This window comes from Anabrus simplex, chromosome 3 (assembly GCF_040414725.1).
Source record: "Anabrus simplex isolate iqAnaSimp1 chromosome 3, ASM4041472v1, whole genome shotgun sequence".
Classification (NCBI taxonomy): domain Eukaryota; kingdom Metazoa; phylum Arthropoda; class Insecta; order Orthoptera; family Tettigoniidae; genus Anabrus; species Anabrus simplex.
The window spans coordinates 91,176,970-91,197,245 of NC_090267.1; the positions used below are offsets into that span (position 1 = coordinate 91,176,970).

General features: G+C 40.2%; 1 protein-coding gene across 3 annotated transcripts in view; it reads left to right on the forward strand.

The window, feature by feature from the left end:
- Positions 1-20,276, forward strand: part of LOC136867052 (UDP-glucosyltransferase 2) — a 161,117-nt gene that overhangs the window by 34,427 nt on the left and 106,414 nt on the right. The window contains exon 1 of one of the 3 annotated variants that reach the window (XM_068227008.1): positions 10,049-10,065. The exons of the other annotated variants lie outside the window; for them this stretch is intronic. Coding sequence (XP_068083109.1) covers positions 10,064-10,065 — 2 coding nt within the window. The 5' untranslated portion in view covers positions 10,049-10,063. Of the gene's footprint in view, positions 1-10,048; positions 10,066-20,276 lie in introns of those variants that run through there. 3 annotated transcript variants of the gene reach the window in all.

Below are 20,276 nucleotides of genomic sequence, written 5' to 3' on the forward strand. Positions count from 1 at the left end.
TTAGAAAACATACGGCTTAGTCCGTCCGCCACAATATTTTCAAACCCCCTTATATGCCTAACATCAAACTGGAAAGTAGAAATTCTGATGGCCCAGCGGGCTATACGACCAGTACGATGCGGCCTAGCTAAGACCCAACTTAAGGCTTGGTTATCTGTTTCCAAGTCAAACTTGACGTGTTCCAGATAGAGGCGGAAGTTCTCTATCGCAAATAAGACTGCCAAATCTTCAAGTTCATAGATGGAATACTTGGCTTCTTGAGCCGATAGAGTCCTAGATGCATAGGCGATGGGTCGCCTCCCTAGTTCAGTCTCTTGAAGAAGGACTGCAGCCACCGCCGACGACGACGCGTCGGTTTGGACGATGAATTTATTCGAGAAATCAGACATAGCAAGGACAGGGGCGTTACAAAGCGCTAATTTGAGGTCTTCGAAAGCGGCTTGTTGAGAAGGCCCCCACTCGAATTTGACGCCTTTCCTACGAAGTAAGTTCAAGGGCGCCGCTCTGTTAGCGAAGTTAGGAATAAATTTCCTGAAGAAATTCACCATGCCAATGAATCTGGCGATACCTTCGATGTTTTGGGGAGGTTTGAAATCACGGATGGCCTGTGTTCTAGAATGATCCACTGCGACACCATCGGGCGGCACAATATGCCCTAGAAATGACATGGAAGGCTTAGCGAAAGCAACCTTAGATAACTTCACAGTTAACCCTGCCTTACGAAGGCGATTGAGGACCTCTGTCAGATGATCTAGATGTTCTTCGAAGGTCTCAGAGAATACGACATCGTCAAGATAATGGTATAAGTACTCGAATTTGATGTCGGAGAAGACCCTATCTAGCAGTCTCGTGAGCACAGCTGCTCCCGTGGGAAGCACAAAAGGCACGCGGTTGTACTCATACAAGTTCCAATCCGTGGCGAAAGCTGTGAGGTGTTTGGATTCCTCTGCTAGAGGGATCTGGTTATACGCCTGATTGAGGTCTAAGATGGTGAAGAACTTAGCTTTCCGAAACCTTGAGAAACAAGAGTGAAGGTCCGGAAGGGGCACAGAATGTAACACAACCTTCCGATTTATTGCCCTATAGTCAATCACAGACCTGAAGCCACCTTGAGGTTTCGGAACTAGGAAGATAGGCGATGAATACGCCGACTTAGAGGGTCGAATTATACCATCTTTTAGCATTTGATCTATGACTTCCTTCAGAGTCTTCATTTTTTGTGGAGATAACCTGTAAGGTGGAAATCGGACTGGAATCGAATTCGTAACCTCGATCTTGTATTCGATAAGGTCAGTAACACCAAGAGTATAGTAGAAAACCTCTGGAAATGACTGACACAACTTACGAATACTCTCAGCCTGCTCCTCAGGAAGATGTCTAAGGTCTAACAACATCTCATCCTGGGTAGGCGAAACAGATAACCATGACACAGAATTATATTTTAACAAGGGCATTTTACAATTATTGGCAAACTTGAAGGTGCACGACTTGCTCTGAATGTCGAGCACAAGACCAGCGTGAGACATGAAGTCCGCTCCTAATATAATGGGGCAAGACAAATGCTTAGCCACAAACAATTTTACTTTCCAATTAAATTTAGCAATCCTAACTTTGGCAAAGATGAAACCTAAAATTTCTAATGAATAAGTGTTAGCCGAAACGCAATGAACCGAAGACGGACAATAATCAGAAAACTTACAGGCAGACTTTAATTTAGAGTACCATTCAGCCGAAATAATGGAACACACATTCCCGGAATCTAATAGAGCTGTAACAGGTTCATTATTCAATTCAATTTTGAGATATGGTACAAGTGGGGGGGGGGGTCGCCGCCGCAATCCTAAGACATTCTTTAGGGCATTCAAATGTGGGGTTGGAAGACTTTCTACCATGTTCCGAGCCTGAGATTTCGGATGATTTACTTCGGGCTGAGCCTTGAAAAGATGAATTTGCCGACTCAGGCGAAGCCACTAGTCATTTTTGATTATTTGCGATGGTGGAAGTTGCACCAGAAGTTGAGCAGGAGGGGGTACTATTAGTATTAGGGCAATTCTTGGCTATATGGGAAAACGAGCCGCATTTAAAATAGTCTTGGGATGACCCTGCTCCATTCCTTGTCCCACTAGATTTAACCAAAGGACATTTGTTCCGGAGATGATCTGCCGACCCGCAAACATAACATTTGCTGGTTGTGAAAGTTCGGCGAGGTGGAGGCCGAAAATTCTCGAGGACGGAGGGGGCTCCTTCGCGACATGTAAGGGTCGGCATATACAACGCCTTCGGCTGAGACAGTCATAGTCTCTATTTCAGCAAAGTTTGAGGACGCGACGCAAAACACAGATATGACCTGTAGGGAGGTGAAATCCCTTCCATAATCGCCTGCACAATTTGGTCTTCTAGGAAATGAAGAGCAAACACCATAGTGTAGAACTTAATGTCTTGGATGAAATCGGCGAGATTTTCATCCAGACGCTGTACTCGGTGATAGTACTTTTGTATTAGAGAGGACCTTGCCGTAGCCGAAATGAAATTCGCTAGCAAATGGGCGTGGAAATCTTCTGTAGATAACTATTCAGCAATTGCCCTAACGATCTAGTATGAGAGGACACCTATGGAGCAGGGGTAAATAATTTGAAGGATTTGACACAAGAGAAAGAGAAAAGACAAGAGCGTGATCCTGGAACTCGACTAAAAATCTTTAAAATGAAATGACATCACTAGTAGAATTAACGGAGAACTTAGAAATACCCCTAAGCAACATCGCTAAAGGATGAGGCAAACTACTGAACCCAGGTGACATAGTAGGTAAAGGCCAAAGGGGCGGAGAAGCCGTTTCAGAGACTGCAATATTCAAAACAAATGGTGGGATTAAGGTACGACGCTCAGATTCATTTTCTAATGGAGCGGAAGTTTGTTGAGTAGCCGCCGATATCCTACTTTCTTCCCCTTTGGAAGAATCCTCCTCACTTACTATGTTTACAACAGTGGGCTGGTCGGATTTGGGAATATAATAATAATTTCGTGTGGTTATTTCTAGCCGAGTGCAGCCCTTGTAAGGCAGACCCTCCGATGAGGGTGGGCGGCATCTGGCATGTGTTAGTAACTGCGTGTAATTGTGGTGGAGGATAGTGTTATGTGTGGTGTGTGACTTGCAGGTATGTTGGGGACTGCACAAACACCCAGCCCCCGGGCCATTGCAATTAACCAATGAAGGTTAAAATCCCAGACCCGGCCGGGAATCGAACCCGGGACTCTCTGAACCGAAGGCCAGTACGCTGACCGTTCAGCAGATCCAGATAACAATTGGCTAATCTTACTGGACATCTTAGAAAGGTGTTCAACAAGAGCACTAGCCTCCTTATCCTGAACGTCGTTTAACTTAAGATTCAATAGATCACTAACTCTATGGTAAAAATGGAACAGTCTAGCTTGTACTCTTTTAAGCTGATTTGGGGATGGATCACCTACTTCAAAAAAAACTAACTACAGATGCTAGCTCAGTAGTGTTGTCCGTGATCGTGGAGAGAGCCTCATCAATATCTGTCTCTCCCAAGTTTGGGATACTAATTGGCAATCATAGGGATTCTTTAAGCTTGGTGGTATCGGCCGCAACCGTGCCTCAAGACTGAACATTTCTAATGGTTAATTCATAGATTAATTCCTCCTTGCGCAAATAGCCGGGATGGAGGACTTCGCGAGGGCCGGACATAATGGCAAAAGATTGACAAATTTGGAAAAGAAAATTCCAGCGACTGAGAAAATTGTTAGAGTACATTTAGCCGTCAAAAGTGGCTAAATTGAGACCCATTCAACTACGCTCTGCTACCACTTGTTCCGAGGTATCTGTGGAACAGCAGAGGTGAAAGAAGGTGCCGGGGTGAATGGGTCTAACTACAAGGCCGAGATATGAATTAAAATTGCATTAAAGGTTATATTTTCGAAAATAGCAAAACTTAACAATTTTCACATAGAATTTCAAAGTTTAACAAATAACAACAAGTCAACAAATAACCGACAATCAGGTACAAGACCAGGAAAAGCCAAGAATTAGAGACAGTTTAACAATCTGGGCTTCAAGCCACAAGTTTTACAATTTTTGAGTTCTCAGCTCACAAACACATATTTACCACAGCGCAGAAATCCCCTAATAACATGGAGCACTTGCTCCCACCTAGCAATGTCAAGCCTCCTAGAGGCACATTTCCAATACTTAAAATAGCTGACCCGTTCTCAGTTTTCCAAGCCTATTAAAGGCAATACCAGGCTTTACACTAAATTGCCATCAAGGCACAACTTACACAACATGAAACGCGGGTATCTTGTACCCAGCCTACTGGGCCTTAGTAGAAAAATAATAGGTTAAGTAAATGGCCCAAAATGCAAAAATGAATGGAGGCGTGAATTTGCACACCTACATGAAACTTCTTAAAACCTAAGGGGCACTAGGCCGATGAAGCAGGGGCTATTCCCAAACTATGGAGGTGACTCGTATACTGAATAAATTTAACACATTAAGGAAGAGTAGAAAATCGGTTACGAAAACGTAGTCACCTCAAATCAAAATGAAGGGGAGCTCGAGAGAGTAAAGCACTCTCTATCCTCGATTTACAATTAAAGATATGTGAAGTTTTTACATAAACTGGAAGAAATTTACATGTTTATAGAGATAGGTTACATGGTAAAGGTTTCGGACATTCCCCGTGGGTTAAACTGCTGAGCTAGCAAGAAATAAAGATGTTAAGCGGCCATTACCTTACTGAAGAACTGCTGCCTTAAGAAAGAGGCCCTTCCCGCCTCCTGCTACACGTCCATACACATAGATGTTGATGAAGTGGCCCAGAGGCAAGAAAATCAGTAGTTTTTATACCCTCAGGGAAGGTTCGAGACCTTTCATGAATGATTAAGACACACCCACAGGCTTTTATTGGCTACAGTACACAGTTACACATAAAATCGAAGAAGAAATCTATGATTGGTGGGAAATTAATTACAGAAATTCTGGATTGGCTAAGTTCAAAACTGGCGGAAAGAAATATTAATCTTGCCAACCCACAAATGAAAGAACGAAATTTAGCAAGGACAAAACTTATGAATACAAAATTTCTTCAAGAAAGTTCCTTCAATTCGCACCAGGGTGCATGATCACAGTTCTTAGGCAGTGATATCTATGAGAGAATGTCCAAACTTCTTGGTAAATAGTAAACAAAAACACGTCGAAATTCACACAGTGACATCTTCAGAGGAAAGGTTTAAGTAGATCCAGTTTTAAGTTCACAGGTTCTCCTGTAGGGGAGCACTTTAAGGCGGAAAATTCAAATGTGCGGCGTAGAGGTGTACCAGCCGGTACAATTATTATTATTATTATTATTATTATTATTATTATTATTATTATTATTATTATTATTATTATTATTATTATTATTATTATTATTATTGTTATCCTGACTGAAATGACGACACTAATTCAAATAAAGAAAACCTTTAATTAAAATAAATACCTCAAACTCGACAACAACAGTAAATAGAAATTAAGAACAAATTAATCAATTATTTAAATTCTTGAAATTAATTAGTATGGGCAAAATAACCTTTGGTTTGATTACGACGATAAATTAATAATCATGAAAAATAGGATCCTTTAAAAACACATCACGACATTAATTCATTTAGAATAAATGATTACAACCCTCGCTGGGTGTAAGAAGAGAAAATTAGGCAATTAAAGTCAAAACAATTCCCAACGACTACCAGAGTAACGTAAAATTAAAATGATACCAGATACAGGCGGAAACAGAGGTTGAATGACCATAGAGAGGTAGGCAAAAATTGAAAAAATGAGAGTTAACGTCCGCCGAGTAATAATTCAATTATCACATTAAGTTTCAACTCAAACTTCATAAACAGTATGCAAATAAAATACAATCAAGGCGCTTGACTGTACACCAGAAGAATCAATCTTTCCATGATCCACGGTGAACTTCAACTATCACCTTCAACAACGAATGCGACACTCAAATGTCAAAATCAACAGGGCCTACCCCACCAAACGTTTACACTAAGTTACCATGGCAACCACTCACGTGACACACCAACAAAATGGCTGCCATAAAACAACTTCAGTAGTCATTAGAAAATGCCTTTACTTTAGCATATTCCGCAAGATCTAGGTGGTTGTGAGATAAACCGAACCAATACCAATAATTAAATTAGTTAAAGAAAATATACTTGAGCCACCAGATCAAGAGTTACACCCATTATATAAATTTTTAATGTAGCAGTTATAAGCTACTGAACGTTACCCAAAAACCACTCAAAACCTTGAATATTTCAAGTTACCTCATCACCTTACAATTTTATATATAAGCCCTACATTAAGTATTAATGGATTACACAATTATGGTATGACCTGAATTTCCGTACATTACCACTGCTAAGTCCAGTTTTCCTCAATTTTGAATAAACCGTAACCCTTTAAATATCCCTAAAGCCAGACATCATCCGATAACAGTCCCAAGGTATCTTGTCTAGTTGAATGCACTGGTTACTCCGGTCTAGAAGAAATACAAATACAAGCAGAGGCTACGTACAGTTGTCGTCGAGGTTATTAGAAATAATATGCAATTGATGGCCTACATGCCAAGTAGGCGATTCATTTAACCAGGGTCAAATTCCATTCTCCCTTCTTCTTATCTAATTTTCAGGCAAAATATCTTCCACCAGCAGTACGTGATAGACTTCCTTCTTTTTCTCGACCAAAACCAAGAAAAAAAAGGACACACACAATACATTGTTTCCACGCTTTAACTGACGATCAAGTTAGTTTCATCGGATACCGCAAGATGGCATCAGCGTACAGTCCGCCGTTCAGTCAAGTATGTACCTGACGGCACTAAAGAGTTCTCCAAGTAAACACAGGATGGAATGTCATTGTAATAACAGTCAACTCGTTGGACCCAAATCTCGTAATTGCATTACGGGGAGATACTGGACAGTTCATGGGTCGAGTAGAATAATTAAAACTCCATTATAGCGTGGAGAGCAGGTATTGTGTGTAAGTTCTTTAAACTGACAAAGTGTAGTCAAATGTCGCGTCTGATTAACAATATGCTCTCAAATAGAATTAACCAGGTAGTCATGCATAGAATTCACAGCAAAATAAAGGTACTTAAAAATGGTCTCCCTTAAGGATCTGTTCTCTCCCCATTACTGTTTAACTTGTATATTGCAGACATACTGCACCCATCATATGAGCCTGATTGGCACATTTAATTAATATATAGAAATAAAAGTACTCAGATATGCTGCAACAAATATATATTGGGATATTCAAAGACCAATGCATATGAACAAAGCAGTAGCAGAAGCCTATGTTTCTTTTCGTTTCTGGAATAAATCATTATCTCTGTAACACAACAGGCCGCACCTGGAGTTGAGTCAGCATAGAAACTGCGCACTTTGTAACGGAAAATTTCGCAGGGATGAGAGAGAAAGAAAATGTTGAATGTTACTACCAGAATCCCCTTGGTTAGAATGAACACGTCTAGAAAGATGACTAGCGTATATGTGTACTCCAATCAGATTGCAGTATTCAAATATTTTCAAAAGTAGCGGGACAAAATGTAGGTAAATCGTCTGCAATCTAGACACAATAATTAATTTGGATTTTCTAACAGCAGGATATTAATATTCACTAGAGAATTTTTGGACTAAGTAAATAGCTCATCGGTAATGTGTATAAACACGTCATCACACGCCCCCTTATTTTTACATGACAGCACGCCCCACGGCAATTTGCTCATGCATGTTATATATTGTTGCTCTGATTTTGAAATGAAGAAACCAATCCTCAAACGTTAACAACATTGTAAGAAAGAGAATTTACTTACCAAAACATCATATTTAGGATTGTAAATCATTATGAGTAATTTAAAATATTTTACAACACGAGAACACGCTATGTTAGCAAACTGCCGCAATTCCAAGCCTGTGACCTGACATCAAAGCATGCCCCGTTAGCAAATTGCCGCATACTATATTTTAGGCATTTTCACATAAGTTGCATTAACACAAGTCCAGTTGAATTAGTAAAATATGAAATATAAACAAATATGATTGATTTAAGAAACATCGTAAGCATATTACTTCTGTCCAACAATCAGCCAGTCTAGTCATTTTCAGCTGGATCCTCGTGTTGGGTTGAGCATCTCGAACACGTTGGCACTGTATGTTCTCGGTAGATGGGAATATCACATGCGCAACAAATAACCATTGTTCTGCTAGTTTTCCTTCTAGGGCAGATATCACAGATAGCATATTGACCTGGTTGCAGGGGCCTCTCATGTGGTTGTTGCTGTCTCACTTTAAGAACAGGCTCACAACGTTCAGGTTCTTGCTGAGCGCCTACTGAAAGGTCCAGTGTCTCTTCGTTGGGCGGTGGGGTGTGTTGTTCGTTACCAACCTCACACGGTTGTATTATTTCTTCTGCAACACTCTCTTCTGAGTCACTATTAACATGCTCTAAAACATCTGTTTCATCAACGTCACTATAACCAGAAGTATCTTCACCTAATTTACTTGAATGACATTCTGGAACACTGTCCACTAAATCTCTCATTGTAGCTTGTTGTACGTCGTACGGATCCATTTCCAGGTAATGGCGCAAACAATAAAACAGAAATATTGCAACTGTATCATATTAAATATACGCGAGAACTCGCCCGTTAGCAATATGCTCACTGATGTTTGTACGCGATAGCACGCACGTTAGCAATCTGCTCACACAACGTGACACCACCAACACAAATGTGAACTGACGTAGAGAGGAGACAGCGACGAACTGGATTAGGCTACGGTCGTTATACAGAGATGTGGGGGGAGGAATACCTGACTGCCCGCCCATTCTTGGAGACAACAAAGGAAGATATTAGGATTATTGTTCAAACGCGGCAAACTGCCGCGGGAGCGTGTGATGACGTGTAAATAATTGCGCACTGAACTTTGGCATAGCAACACGAATGTGAAGTTCCCACTGAACTGGAGTCTGTCGATTAGCGTATAACGAGATGTAGTCCAACTAACGCTACTGGCTTTACAGAATAAATTACGAACAATTCTGTGATCAAGTTGCATCAATATATTAACATGTATTTTTGGCACACTCCAAGTATTTTTATCTGGGAGCCGCTCCAACGCCCTCCTTACGGGGAATTTTGTGCGTCAAGAAGTTGTATTACTCCGCTGATAAGAGAACCGACCCCCGCATAACTCCAATCTTTAAGCGTCAGTTATCTTCTGGGGTGCTATCGCGACAAGACGTGTGTCAGGCACTGCTCCGCACTGTAAAATTGTCGCCGGGAAGAGAGTGTATTTTCCAGTATATTCAGGCAAAGTTAAGTCTTAAATAACGCGAATTATATATGAAAGTGCTTTATAATAATAATGGAACTAACAGTTGATAAACGTACTCTATAAAGATTGAATTTACATATCATCAATGTAGGACTTAAAGTTACGTAACAGTTGCGTAATATGTAATACGAATCTAGTAAGTTAACAAGTACAGGGAGTCAGACATTCTAATAGGCAGAGAAATTACTGCAAGTATTGGGAGACTTATCTGGTTTCTATTGTGAGCAGACAGCTGGTGATACGATTTTGCAGAGAGGGAAGTAACTTTCACCGCTGGGAGTTGGGTCAAGGCTGAAAGCGAAACCACGCAGTTAACTGTTTCCTTTGTTAAAGCTGAGGGGAGACTACATCAAGTATCTCGCTGTGTCAAGAAAACTAGAAGGGATGTCTACGACAGTTGATCGTGTTAACCATCTCTTGCATTTGAGCACTGCGTAGGTTATGTATATATGTATATATAAGTGTCTAGTGTTTTAAAAATCTTATGGGAGTGTATCCATCAGAAAGAAATCGTGTGCAAGTGTATCAGTGTCAATTGTGTATGGCAAGTAAGCCATCAGGATACTTCAATAAATATGAAGATAATAAATCATTGTAAAATGGAGTACTAAAATCATGGCCGCGACCTCTGGCGGGTGAAGACTGTTTGCTAGAAATGTGAGTACTAGTCTCATATTATTTGTAGAATCCAAAGCTTTTCTTTAAAATGATTTAGATGTAAGAATGTGCGAGTCGTAGTTTTTTTAAAGTTACCCGGGAACACAGTCCAAGTATTCAGGTTATTTTGTCATCATGTATTTAAATATTATTATTATTATTATTATTATTATTATTATTATTATTATTATTATTTATACTATGAGTGTTAAAATGCAAATATTGTGGATTTATAGTAATGATCTCTACGAGTGTTTGAAGCACAATTTCAGCTTAGTGTGGTGTCGTAAGCATATTTATTTCGAGATACCTATAGAATCGTCTATTATTATTATTATTATTATTATTATTATTATTATTATTATTATTATTATTATTATTATTAATATTTTACAAGTACGGTAATAAACAATTGGGTGATTACTATTAATGCAGATTTTCTATCCATCAGATTAATCTGCTGTCGAATAAATAGATACGATGTTGAATTACGATAACATTTTGAGATTGTATAAGGTCCATATGTAACAGAGCAATGTGGTATAAGACGTATTCTCAGAGGAAAATGAGATATATATATATTTTAGTATGTTGATTGGAAATAAAAGCAATCAGTGTGACAGCTGAGATGTAACGAATGCCGGCAATATGGAGCCGAAGTGATTTATTATTGAAAAGATGATATGAGGATGAACCAGTCAGAATTATTACGTACTTGAGAGGACCTATTGACGCTTTGTACGGGTTAATTGTAATACAAGATCGATTATTGACGTTGAATTTATTGTGTACATTTGATGGCGACTGGGATGTTATGTTGGCGTAGGTAAACACCCAATTAATTTATTAGGAATGCTTGATATGATTCACCTTCAGAAAGCTACTTTGCGGAACACCATGTATAATAATTATTATTATTATTAACAGTATTTTTTTATGATCCTTATTAACGACCCAATGTGTATTTCATGCTGGCATTGTGTTTATATGTGAGTAAGCCACAAAAGTAACAATGTGGATAATGGATTACTTTCAGCGAATTAATACTATTTGGACGCTGAAGTAAACCAATGGAGGTAATGGAATATTTTTCTGGTTAAATTTATGTTCGACAGCAATCTTTAATGTATATATTTGTATATAATTAATGTTAGTTTTCATAGTAGGCTATTATCCTGGACTGTGTCTCTCGCTTGGTGTAAATAGTAGAATAATTTAGGAGTTATTTATATATATAATATTTTAAGTGGGAGAGTATTATTCTCTTCGATGTAATGTAGAGTAAGGTAAGGTAGAGACTCGCGCATAATATAAAGGCAAGTTTTCGATTCTAAAGCAACAACAACAACACCCAAAAATTATATATGTTACTGAGCTGTGGGACTTAAATTAATATTTATGTATTTTATAAAGAAACATGTGATGGAACATGCAATATATGTGGAAAGTTCAGTAACCATTTGATAGTAAAAATTATTATTATTTTTGAAAAGCATATTTCAAATAGTCAATGTTTCCTTCTTTACACAGTGAACAAGTTTATTTCTTCTGAATTGTAGCAGGTCACCGAAATATTGTTTCAAACGACGAAATTCAATCAATGTTATTAACAAAAGTAAATAATTATCAACAAAGGTATAAATATTACAAAAATGTGAATGTTCTGAGTAATAGATTATACACTGACTGACAGTGACAATGCAACACCAAGGAGGAGTGGTTCGAAAGGGATGAAAGTTGGGGAAAAAACAGAGACGGCACGGATGAATAATTGATGTTTATTTCAAACCGATATGCAGGTTACACAATGCGCACGGCATCGACTCAGTAGGATGTAGGACCACCGCGAGCGGCGATGCACGCAGAAACACGTCGAGGTACAGAGTCAATAAGAGTGCGGATGGTGTCCTGAGGGATGGTTCTCCATTCTCTGTCAACCATTTGCCACAGTTGGTCGTCCGTACGAGGCTGGGGCAGAGTTTGCAAACGGCGTCCAATGAGATCCCACACGTGTTCGATTGGTGAGAGATCCGGAGAGTACGCTGGCCACGGAAGCATCTGTACACCTCGTAGAGCCTGTTGGGAGATGCGAGCAGTGTGTGGGCGGGCATTATCCTGCTGAAACAGAGCATTGGGCAGCCCCTGAAGGTACGGGAGTGCCACCGGCCGCAGCACATGCTGCACGTAGCGGTGGGCATTTAACGTGCCTTGAATACGCACTAGAGGTGACGTGGAATCATACGCAATAGCGCCCCAAACCATGATGCCGCGATGTCTAGTGGTAGGGCGCTCCACAGTTACTGCCGGATTTGACCTTTCTCCACGCCGACGCCACACTCGTCTGCGGTGACTATCACTGACAGAACAGAAGCGTGACTCATCGGAGAACACGACGTTCCGCCATTCCCTCATCCAAGTCGCTCTAGCCGGCACCATGCCAGGCGTGCACGTCTATGCTGTGGAGTCAATGGTAGTCTTCTGAGCGGGCGCCGGGAGTGCAGGCCTCCTTCAACCAATCGACGGGAAATTGTTCTGGTCGATATTGGAACAGCCAGGGTGTCTTGCACATGCTGAAGAATGGCGGTTGACGTGGCGTGCGGGGCTGCCACCGCTTGGCGGCGGATGCGCCGATCCTCGCGTGCTGACGTCACTCGGGCTGCGCCTGGACCCCTCGCACGTGCCACATGTCCCTGCGCCAACCATCTTCGCCACAGGCGCTGCACCGTGAACACATCCCTATGGATATCGGCTGCGATTTGACGAAGCGACCAACCTGCCCTTCTCAGCCCGATCACCATACCCCTCGTAAAGTCGTCTATCTGCTGGAAATGCCTCCGTTGACGGCGGCCTGGCATTCTTAGCTATACACGTGTCTGTGGCACACGACAACACGTTCTACAATGACTGTCGGCTGAGAAATCACGGTACGAAGTGGGCCATTCGCCAAAGCCGTGTCCCATTTATCGTTCGCTACGTGCGCAGCACAGCGGCGCATTTCACATCATGAGCATACCTCAGTGACGTCAGTCTACCCTGCAATTGGCATAATGTTCTGACCACTCCTTCTTGGTGTTGCATTTGCTCTGTCAGTCAGTGTACATATACAGTGGTAACAAATGATGGTGGACTTTAATGGCTACATTTAATGATGATGACGGATTATTATTATTATTATTATTATTATTATTATTATTATTATTATTATTATTATTATTATTTTTATTATTATTATTATTATTTGTATCCCACCAGTATGTTTATAGGCAGGATGGAAGGCCTTGTTAGCCATGATATCAATTCCTTATGATGGTCAGTTGTCCATTATAAGAATTAAATTAATTGTAATTTAACTAATGAAATATTAATATTAATATTTATATTTTGTAACTTCTAAAATATTTGGTTATGAAAATTTTTATTCTATTTTATTGAGCGTGGTAGACGATTATAGTATATTTTGAGGATCAATTTATCGATAGCCACGTAAATTTCACTTAGTAAAATTTATTATTATTATTATTATTATTATTATTATTATTATTATTATTATTATTATTATTATTATTATTATTATTACTTTATTGTGTCATAGCTAAGGCTTTCCAGTTTAATAATACTTCAACCTGATATAATAAGGAGACATGTTATCAATCTTTCAAAGCAATTAATTGTGCATTTTATAAATATAATTATCATTTAATTAATTAAAGTAGTAACATATTTTATATATTTACATAACATCTTAAATATTCTATTATCGTCCTTTATTGAGTCTCATAGGGGATTATTAGTATTCCTGACGATTGACTTTAATTTGACACTGTAAAATTCATTCAGATGAAATTATTATTATTATATATATAACTCGCTGGGGCCATCAAGGACCACGTTAAGTCTTGTTGCATTTGACACTGAACATGGCCTTCTTTAGAGCCCAAATTTCCCTCATTCTTTGTGAGTGGGCCTGCTTACGCTCCTCTGTCCAAGGGGCACCGTGTCTTCTCTTCGGTTGCTCGTCTCGGTTTAGCCCGTTCGTCAATATTTTCTTGCGGAAGAGATCTCTGTTAAGGGCGTCTTCAGCTGAGATATGTAGCATTTGCAGGTCTTCTTTGGTATTTCTAAACGAGGGAATTGTGGTTTTGGGGTTTGAATCAAAAAAGTGAAAGATTTCTTTAGTTAACTTTCTTCCGTCCATTCTTTTCAGATGACCGTAAAATCGTGCCCATCTTTTTCTGATTGTGTCGGTAATTTTCTCTATTTTGCTATAGACATCCTTGTTGGATCTCTTTTGATGGATTCCATTTCTGTACTTTGATCCCAAGATTCCTCTCACAATTTTGCGTTCTCTTTTCTCCAGTTCTTGAAGGAGTCCTTTGTTGGCATTTAGAGACAGGGTTTCGGCTGCATATAGAACTACTGGCTTCAGAACTGTTTCATAGTGACGTATCTTGGTATTTTGGGAAAGGCATTTTTTGATGTAGATTGTGCGGGATGTTTGGTAGGCTATTTCCAGTTTGCGTACTCGCTCCTGAAGTGCTTCTTTGTCCAGTCCATTTTCATGATGATCTCACCCAGGTATTTCAATTTGTCTACTCGGCTGATGTCCCCGTATTTTGTATGGAGTTTTGGTGGAGCCTCTTTGATGTTAGTCATTACTTGTGTTTTCTCAAACGATATCTGCAAACCAGTTTGTTCGGCAATTTCCTTTAATATTTCAACTTGAGCTCTAGCGGTTTCTATGTCGTTTGAGAGAACAGCAATATCATCGGCAAATGCTAAGCAGTCTGTTGTGATCCCCTTGGATTTGGTTGCTATTCTCAATGGACTGTAGTTGGTTTCCTGTAATCTCACCCGCCAGGTTCTGATGATCTTTTCAAGAACACAGTTGAAGAGTATCGGGGATAGCCCATCACCTTGTCGGACTCCTGTTTTGATGTCAAAGGAATGCGAGAGACATCCGTGGAACTTCACCTTGGATTTTGTATCGGTCAGGGTGGCTCTAATTAATGCCAGCAGTTTCAAATCAACTCCAAATTCATTTAAGATGTTTAGCAGGACTTTCCGGTCAATGGAGTCGTACGCTTTCTTAAAGTCCACAAAGACAGACACATACTGCTTGGACCTTAGTGTACAATATCTGATGATCGTTTTGAGATTTTGGATCTGTTCAGCTGTTGAGCGACCTTTTCTGAACCCTCCTTGGTGTTCACCTATTTGATGTTCGACTTGTGCTTCCAAACGCTCCAGGATGGCAAGTGATAGAATTTTGTAAGACACGGGTAGCAAAGATATTCCTCTGTAGTTGTTGATGTTCTTCATGCTGCCTTTTTTGTGTAGTGGATGGATCAAAGCTATTTTCCAATCTTCGGGTAGGGTCTCCTTGTTCCAAATTTCTTCTATTTGCTTTTGCAAGATATCGAGTGATTCCTCTGGGGCATATTTCCATAGTTCTGCTACTACTGAGTCTTCACCCGGCGCTTTGTTATTTTTGAGACGGACAATGTGGCGCTTGATTTCATCTCTGTCGGGTGGTCTGGAATCTGGGTACCTGAGTAAGGGTTCCTTGGTCTCAATGGCGCTTTGCGGTTTAGAGCAATTAAGTAAATTCTTGAAGTAATCTGCCAGAATGCTACAATTTTCTTCATTTGACGTCGCCAGTGTGCCGTCCTTTCGCTCAAAGCATAGAGATGGTGGTTTATAGCCAGTGAGTTTGCGTTTGAAGGCTCTGTAGTACTCTCTGCTTTCATTCTTCCTAAAGTTTTGTTCTGTCTTTTCAATGAGAGATTTTTCGTATTTACGTTTCTCAATTCTGAACACCCTAACTGCTTGGCCACGTTGGGTTTTGTAGGTTTCCCAATCATTTTCTGATTTCTTAGAGTAGTACTGTTTCCATGCTTTGAGTCTTTCTTGGAGGACTGATTCGCAGGTACCATTCCACCAGGCATGCTTTTTGCTTCTTTTGATTTCTGCAACGTCTTTGGCGGCCTCAACAATGAGACTTTTGGCGTTGTTAAAGTCACAGTCATTTGGTCTAGCCTTCTCCTGGAACTCCTCGAACCTTTGCCGGAGTTTATCATTGTCGAAGCGTGTGACCTGTTTGGCTGTCTTCCTTGTGTTAGCGGGAATTGGTTTGAATTTGATAAGAGACATACTGTGTAATGATCTGAGGCCACATTAATGCCTTTCTTTACCTTCACATTCATAATCTCAGGGCTGTTTCTCCTGGAGATTGCAACGTGATCAATTTGGAACTCTCCGAGAGCTTGGACGGGAGAACGCCAAGTCATTTGCTTTCTGGGTAGATGGCGAAAGTGGGTCGACATGACCTGCAGGTTGTGATTTTCGCAAATGGACACCAGTCTTTTGCCGTTGGGATTGGTTCTTTTCCTACAACTTTCTTGTACTTCTGTTCACGACCTAGTTGGGCATTGAAGTCACCCAAAAGAAGCTTGACATGGTGTTTGGGGATTTTGTTTAATTTTTCATCTAGTAGGTCCCAGAAATTATCAACTTCGTCTGGATCAGACTTGTTCTTATCGTTTGTAGGAGCATGTGCGTTAACTAGGGCGTAGGTTTTGTTCGCACATTTAATTGTGAGTATAGACAATCTGTCATTCACAGGTTCGAAATTTCGAAATTTTGGTTCTAACAACAAACGCGGTTCCAAGCATCACAGCTCCATTGAGGATTCCTCTTTGCGCTTTGCTCTTGAAAAATCGGTAGCCTTCGGATTCAAAAATCTCTTCATCTGGGTACCTTGTTTCCTGTAGGGCCATTATGGATATCTGATTTTCGTGAAGAGCTTTGGTGAGGGTTTTCAGCTTGCCAGTTTGTGTAAGTGAATTTATGTTGAAAGTTGCTAGAAAGGTTTTAGATTTTGGCCTGAGTTTTTGACTCTTCGGGGTACACCGAGACGCTCCGACTCGTCTCTTGTATGATGTCGAGTCTCCCCCAGAATCCGAACGAGACTCGTGCGCCGTGGCATTCACGACGAGGGATTTATCCGAAGATTTACCCCCTGGGGTATGTTTCTGGAAATGTTGTACCATCATGCTTTTTGACTTGACTTTGCTTTGGACGGGTACCCATCCTTTTACAACTAGGGCTGTTAGCCCTAGAGGTTGCCTCAAGATGTTTTCTGGCTTCTGGTCATTTACCAGTCTTCGCCGTAACCCTGGCAAGGGACCGGTTATTTTTTCTCGGTGGTATTTTATTTCCCTACTACCCTCTGACTCTGCTGGCGGCAGAGCCAGCGAGCTTCCCCAATTCCAATGGGACGCGCCCGATGGAGGTAACCGGTAAATCCCCACACGGGAATTATTATTATTATTATTATTATTATTATTATTATTATTATCATTATTATGGTCCACGTATTATTCTACATGAACACTATTACCCTATTGTTGTATATATTTACACTGGTATAGATGGATATTTAAGAACAAATCTGGGAATAAATATTATATGTATAAATTTGATAATTACCTAATTGATTATGCCAAATTAATCAAAGATGTGGTCATGCATTTTAATACTGTAAAATGTGCTCTTGGACATTGTAATGGGGTAACAACATGATATCAATTTAAAATTTACATTACATTAATTAATATTCAATGGATTATATACTTCATTTTTCTTGATCTTCATTAATAAAATTTTATATACAAATTCTTTCAAATCAGTCTGTGTCATGATTTACATAGTGAGTAGATTATCCTAGTGTAGTATCCCTATGCATCCCTATTCGACAACGGGGACTGAGCGCGCCTTGGGACAGACATCTCACATCTTCGGTAAGTATATTATTTTCAGGGGCGGCCGTGGCAACATTGGACATCAGGTCAACACCGAAGAAGCTCTGCAAGGGTGCAATACCTGTCACGAGCTCTCGTCAATTTGCTTATGCCGACGATCTGCCAATAATTAGTCAGCATGTGGATGCTAATATGATCGAGAGAACTTTAAATGCTGACCTGGATGTTCTGTGCACATACTTCAAAACGTGGTGCTTGAAACCAAGCCCTCGTAAAACAGAAACCTGCTCCTTCCATCTAAATAACCGACAAGCGAACATCACCTCGAAAGTGTCAGTTAATGGAAGTCTTTTTCCACACAATGCCATCTTGGAGTTGCTCTCGACCGAACGCTATCATACAGGAAACATCTAACCAACCTAGCAACATCATCCACAAACAACCTGGATCCACATGGGGAGCTTCTGCACCTACTTTACGTACTTCAGCTATGGCGTTGGTGCTTTCCACAGCTGAGTACTGTTCTTCAGTTTGGATCAACAGCTCTCATGCTAAAAAGGTGGACACGGTCCTGAATGAAACAATGCGTGTCATAAGTGGCACAGTAAAATCTACTCCTCTTTTCTGGTTGCCAGTGCTCAGCCTCATAGGACCTCCTAGAATTAGAAGATTGAATAACTTGGTCAGAGAATACAACAAGATATTAACCAATCCTGATCTCCTCATCCATGAAGTTATTAACGTCAAATTCAGCCGCCTCAAATCAAGATCTCCTCCTATTCAAACAGTACAGGAACTTGTTAGTAGGGGTTTCAATCCCAAAACTGATTGGCAACAAGAGTGGAACAGCGTAGCTTCGACTCAATGACAGACACTGTTCAATTATAAGAATCTTCCAGCTGGCTTTGATTTGCCCCGTAAGACATGGGTAGCCCTTAACAGAGTCCGTACTAACCACGGGAGATGTGGATCAATGATGTTTAAATAGGGTATGAGATCTTCTCCAGCCTGTGACTGTGGTGCAGTTAAGCAGACTATCGACCATATTGTCACCGAATGCAATGGACGGGCATATGCTGGACCCATCCAGGACTTTGTGGTGGCTTCTGCTGAGGCCATACATTGGCTTGAGAATTTAGATCTAACTCTTTGAACCCTTTTGCTTGCATGATTGTTTTCAATGTTATAATGTGTATATCTTGTAATTATGTATATAATATTTTGTGCTGTATATTTAATCTTTGTATTGTTTTGTGTACGTTACCATACGCTAATAATAATAATAATAATAATAATAATAATAATAATAATAATAATAATAATAATAATAATAATAATAATCCAAACGTGAAAGGTTGATAGGAATGAAGCTCACTTCTTACTATGTCCTCTTGTGTTTCTACCGAGCTTACGACATCCAGAATATTTTCCATGGTGCTGTAAGGTATAACCTGGATTTATTAACATTTTTTGATGAGCACATGTTAACTGAGTGAGTCGTTGTGAACAAGTAAGACGTTTGTAAGATGTGTGTTACAGTCACAGGGTGATAGAGCACTGACGATATAGTTCGACGTATCCTATAGCCACCTTCTTTTTCGATAATAACGTCGTGCAGGGCGTGCGAGTGCTGTTGATTGCAGTACACGTCTGTAATAATATTACAGGTGATAGTCACGTGATGATCGTCTAAGAATGTTTTAGGGCGATCAAACGTTCGGTGCTCGTTCCCTTGTAAAAAATCCGAGCAACTGTCTAATCGAGTCAGGTTTTGTTTAGAAATCGATTTTAAATAATGACTTGATAATACACTTATGAGACACGTTGCTTGTTGTAAGGGAGAACTCGTACTTTTTTGTAACAAAGCTCTCAATACTAAACTGTGGAATTAATTTATTTTCAAAACAATCATGAATATCCTCTACTGAATACGTACCCCGCGACAACGTTATCACGTACTCATAAGAATATAATTTTTTTTGCTCGTTCTCGCTCGTTATAGATTTTGTTATAAGCTTCAAACGATACTAGTCCAAGACTGTTAGGTCGACATCCAAGTTCAGTCGATGGGGTTGAAGTAGTGGGTGGTTTCAGGTCCTTTTCCGTGTCCGGTAAACGTTCTTGCAACGCCGGACATTACGTGAACACTGATGCACATGGTCCGATGTTTGAGTTTCATATAGGAATTTTAAACATTATCGACCGCACATGCGCGTATTAAATTCTTGGAATATGGCAATCGCCAAGGCCTGCCGGGTATTCAACCGCCAACGCACAACCACCATGGCAGAAACTCAAAAAACAAACTGCGAAGGACATCCAGGCATAAAACTACGATTCATCGAACTAAAGCCTGCCGGGTATGTAACCGCCAACGTTCATCACCATGGTGGAAACTCAAACAACCGCCAAGAAACAAGGCTTCCTGCAAAAATATCCTGGCGTCTTACC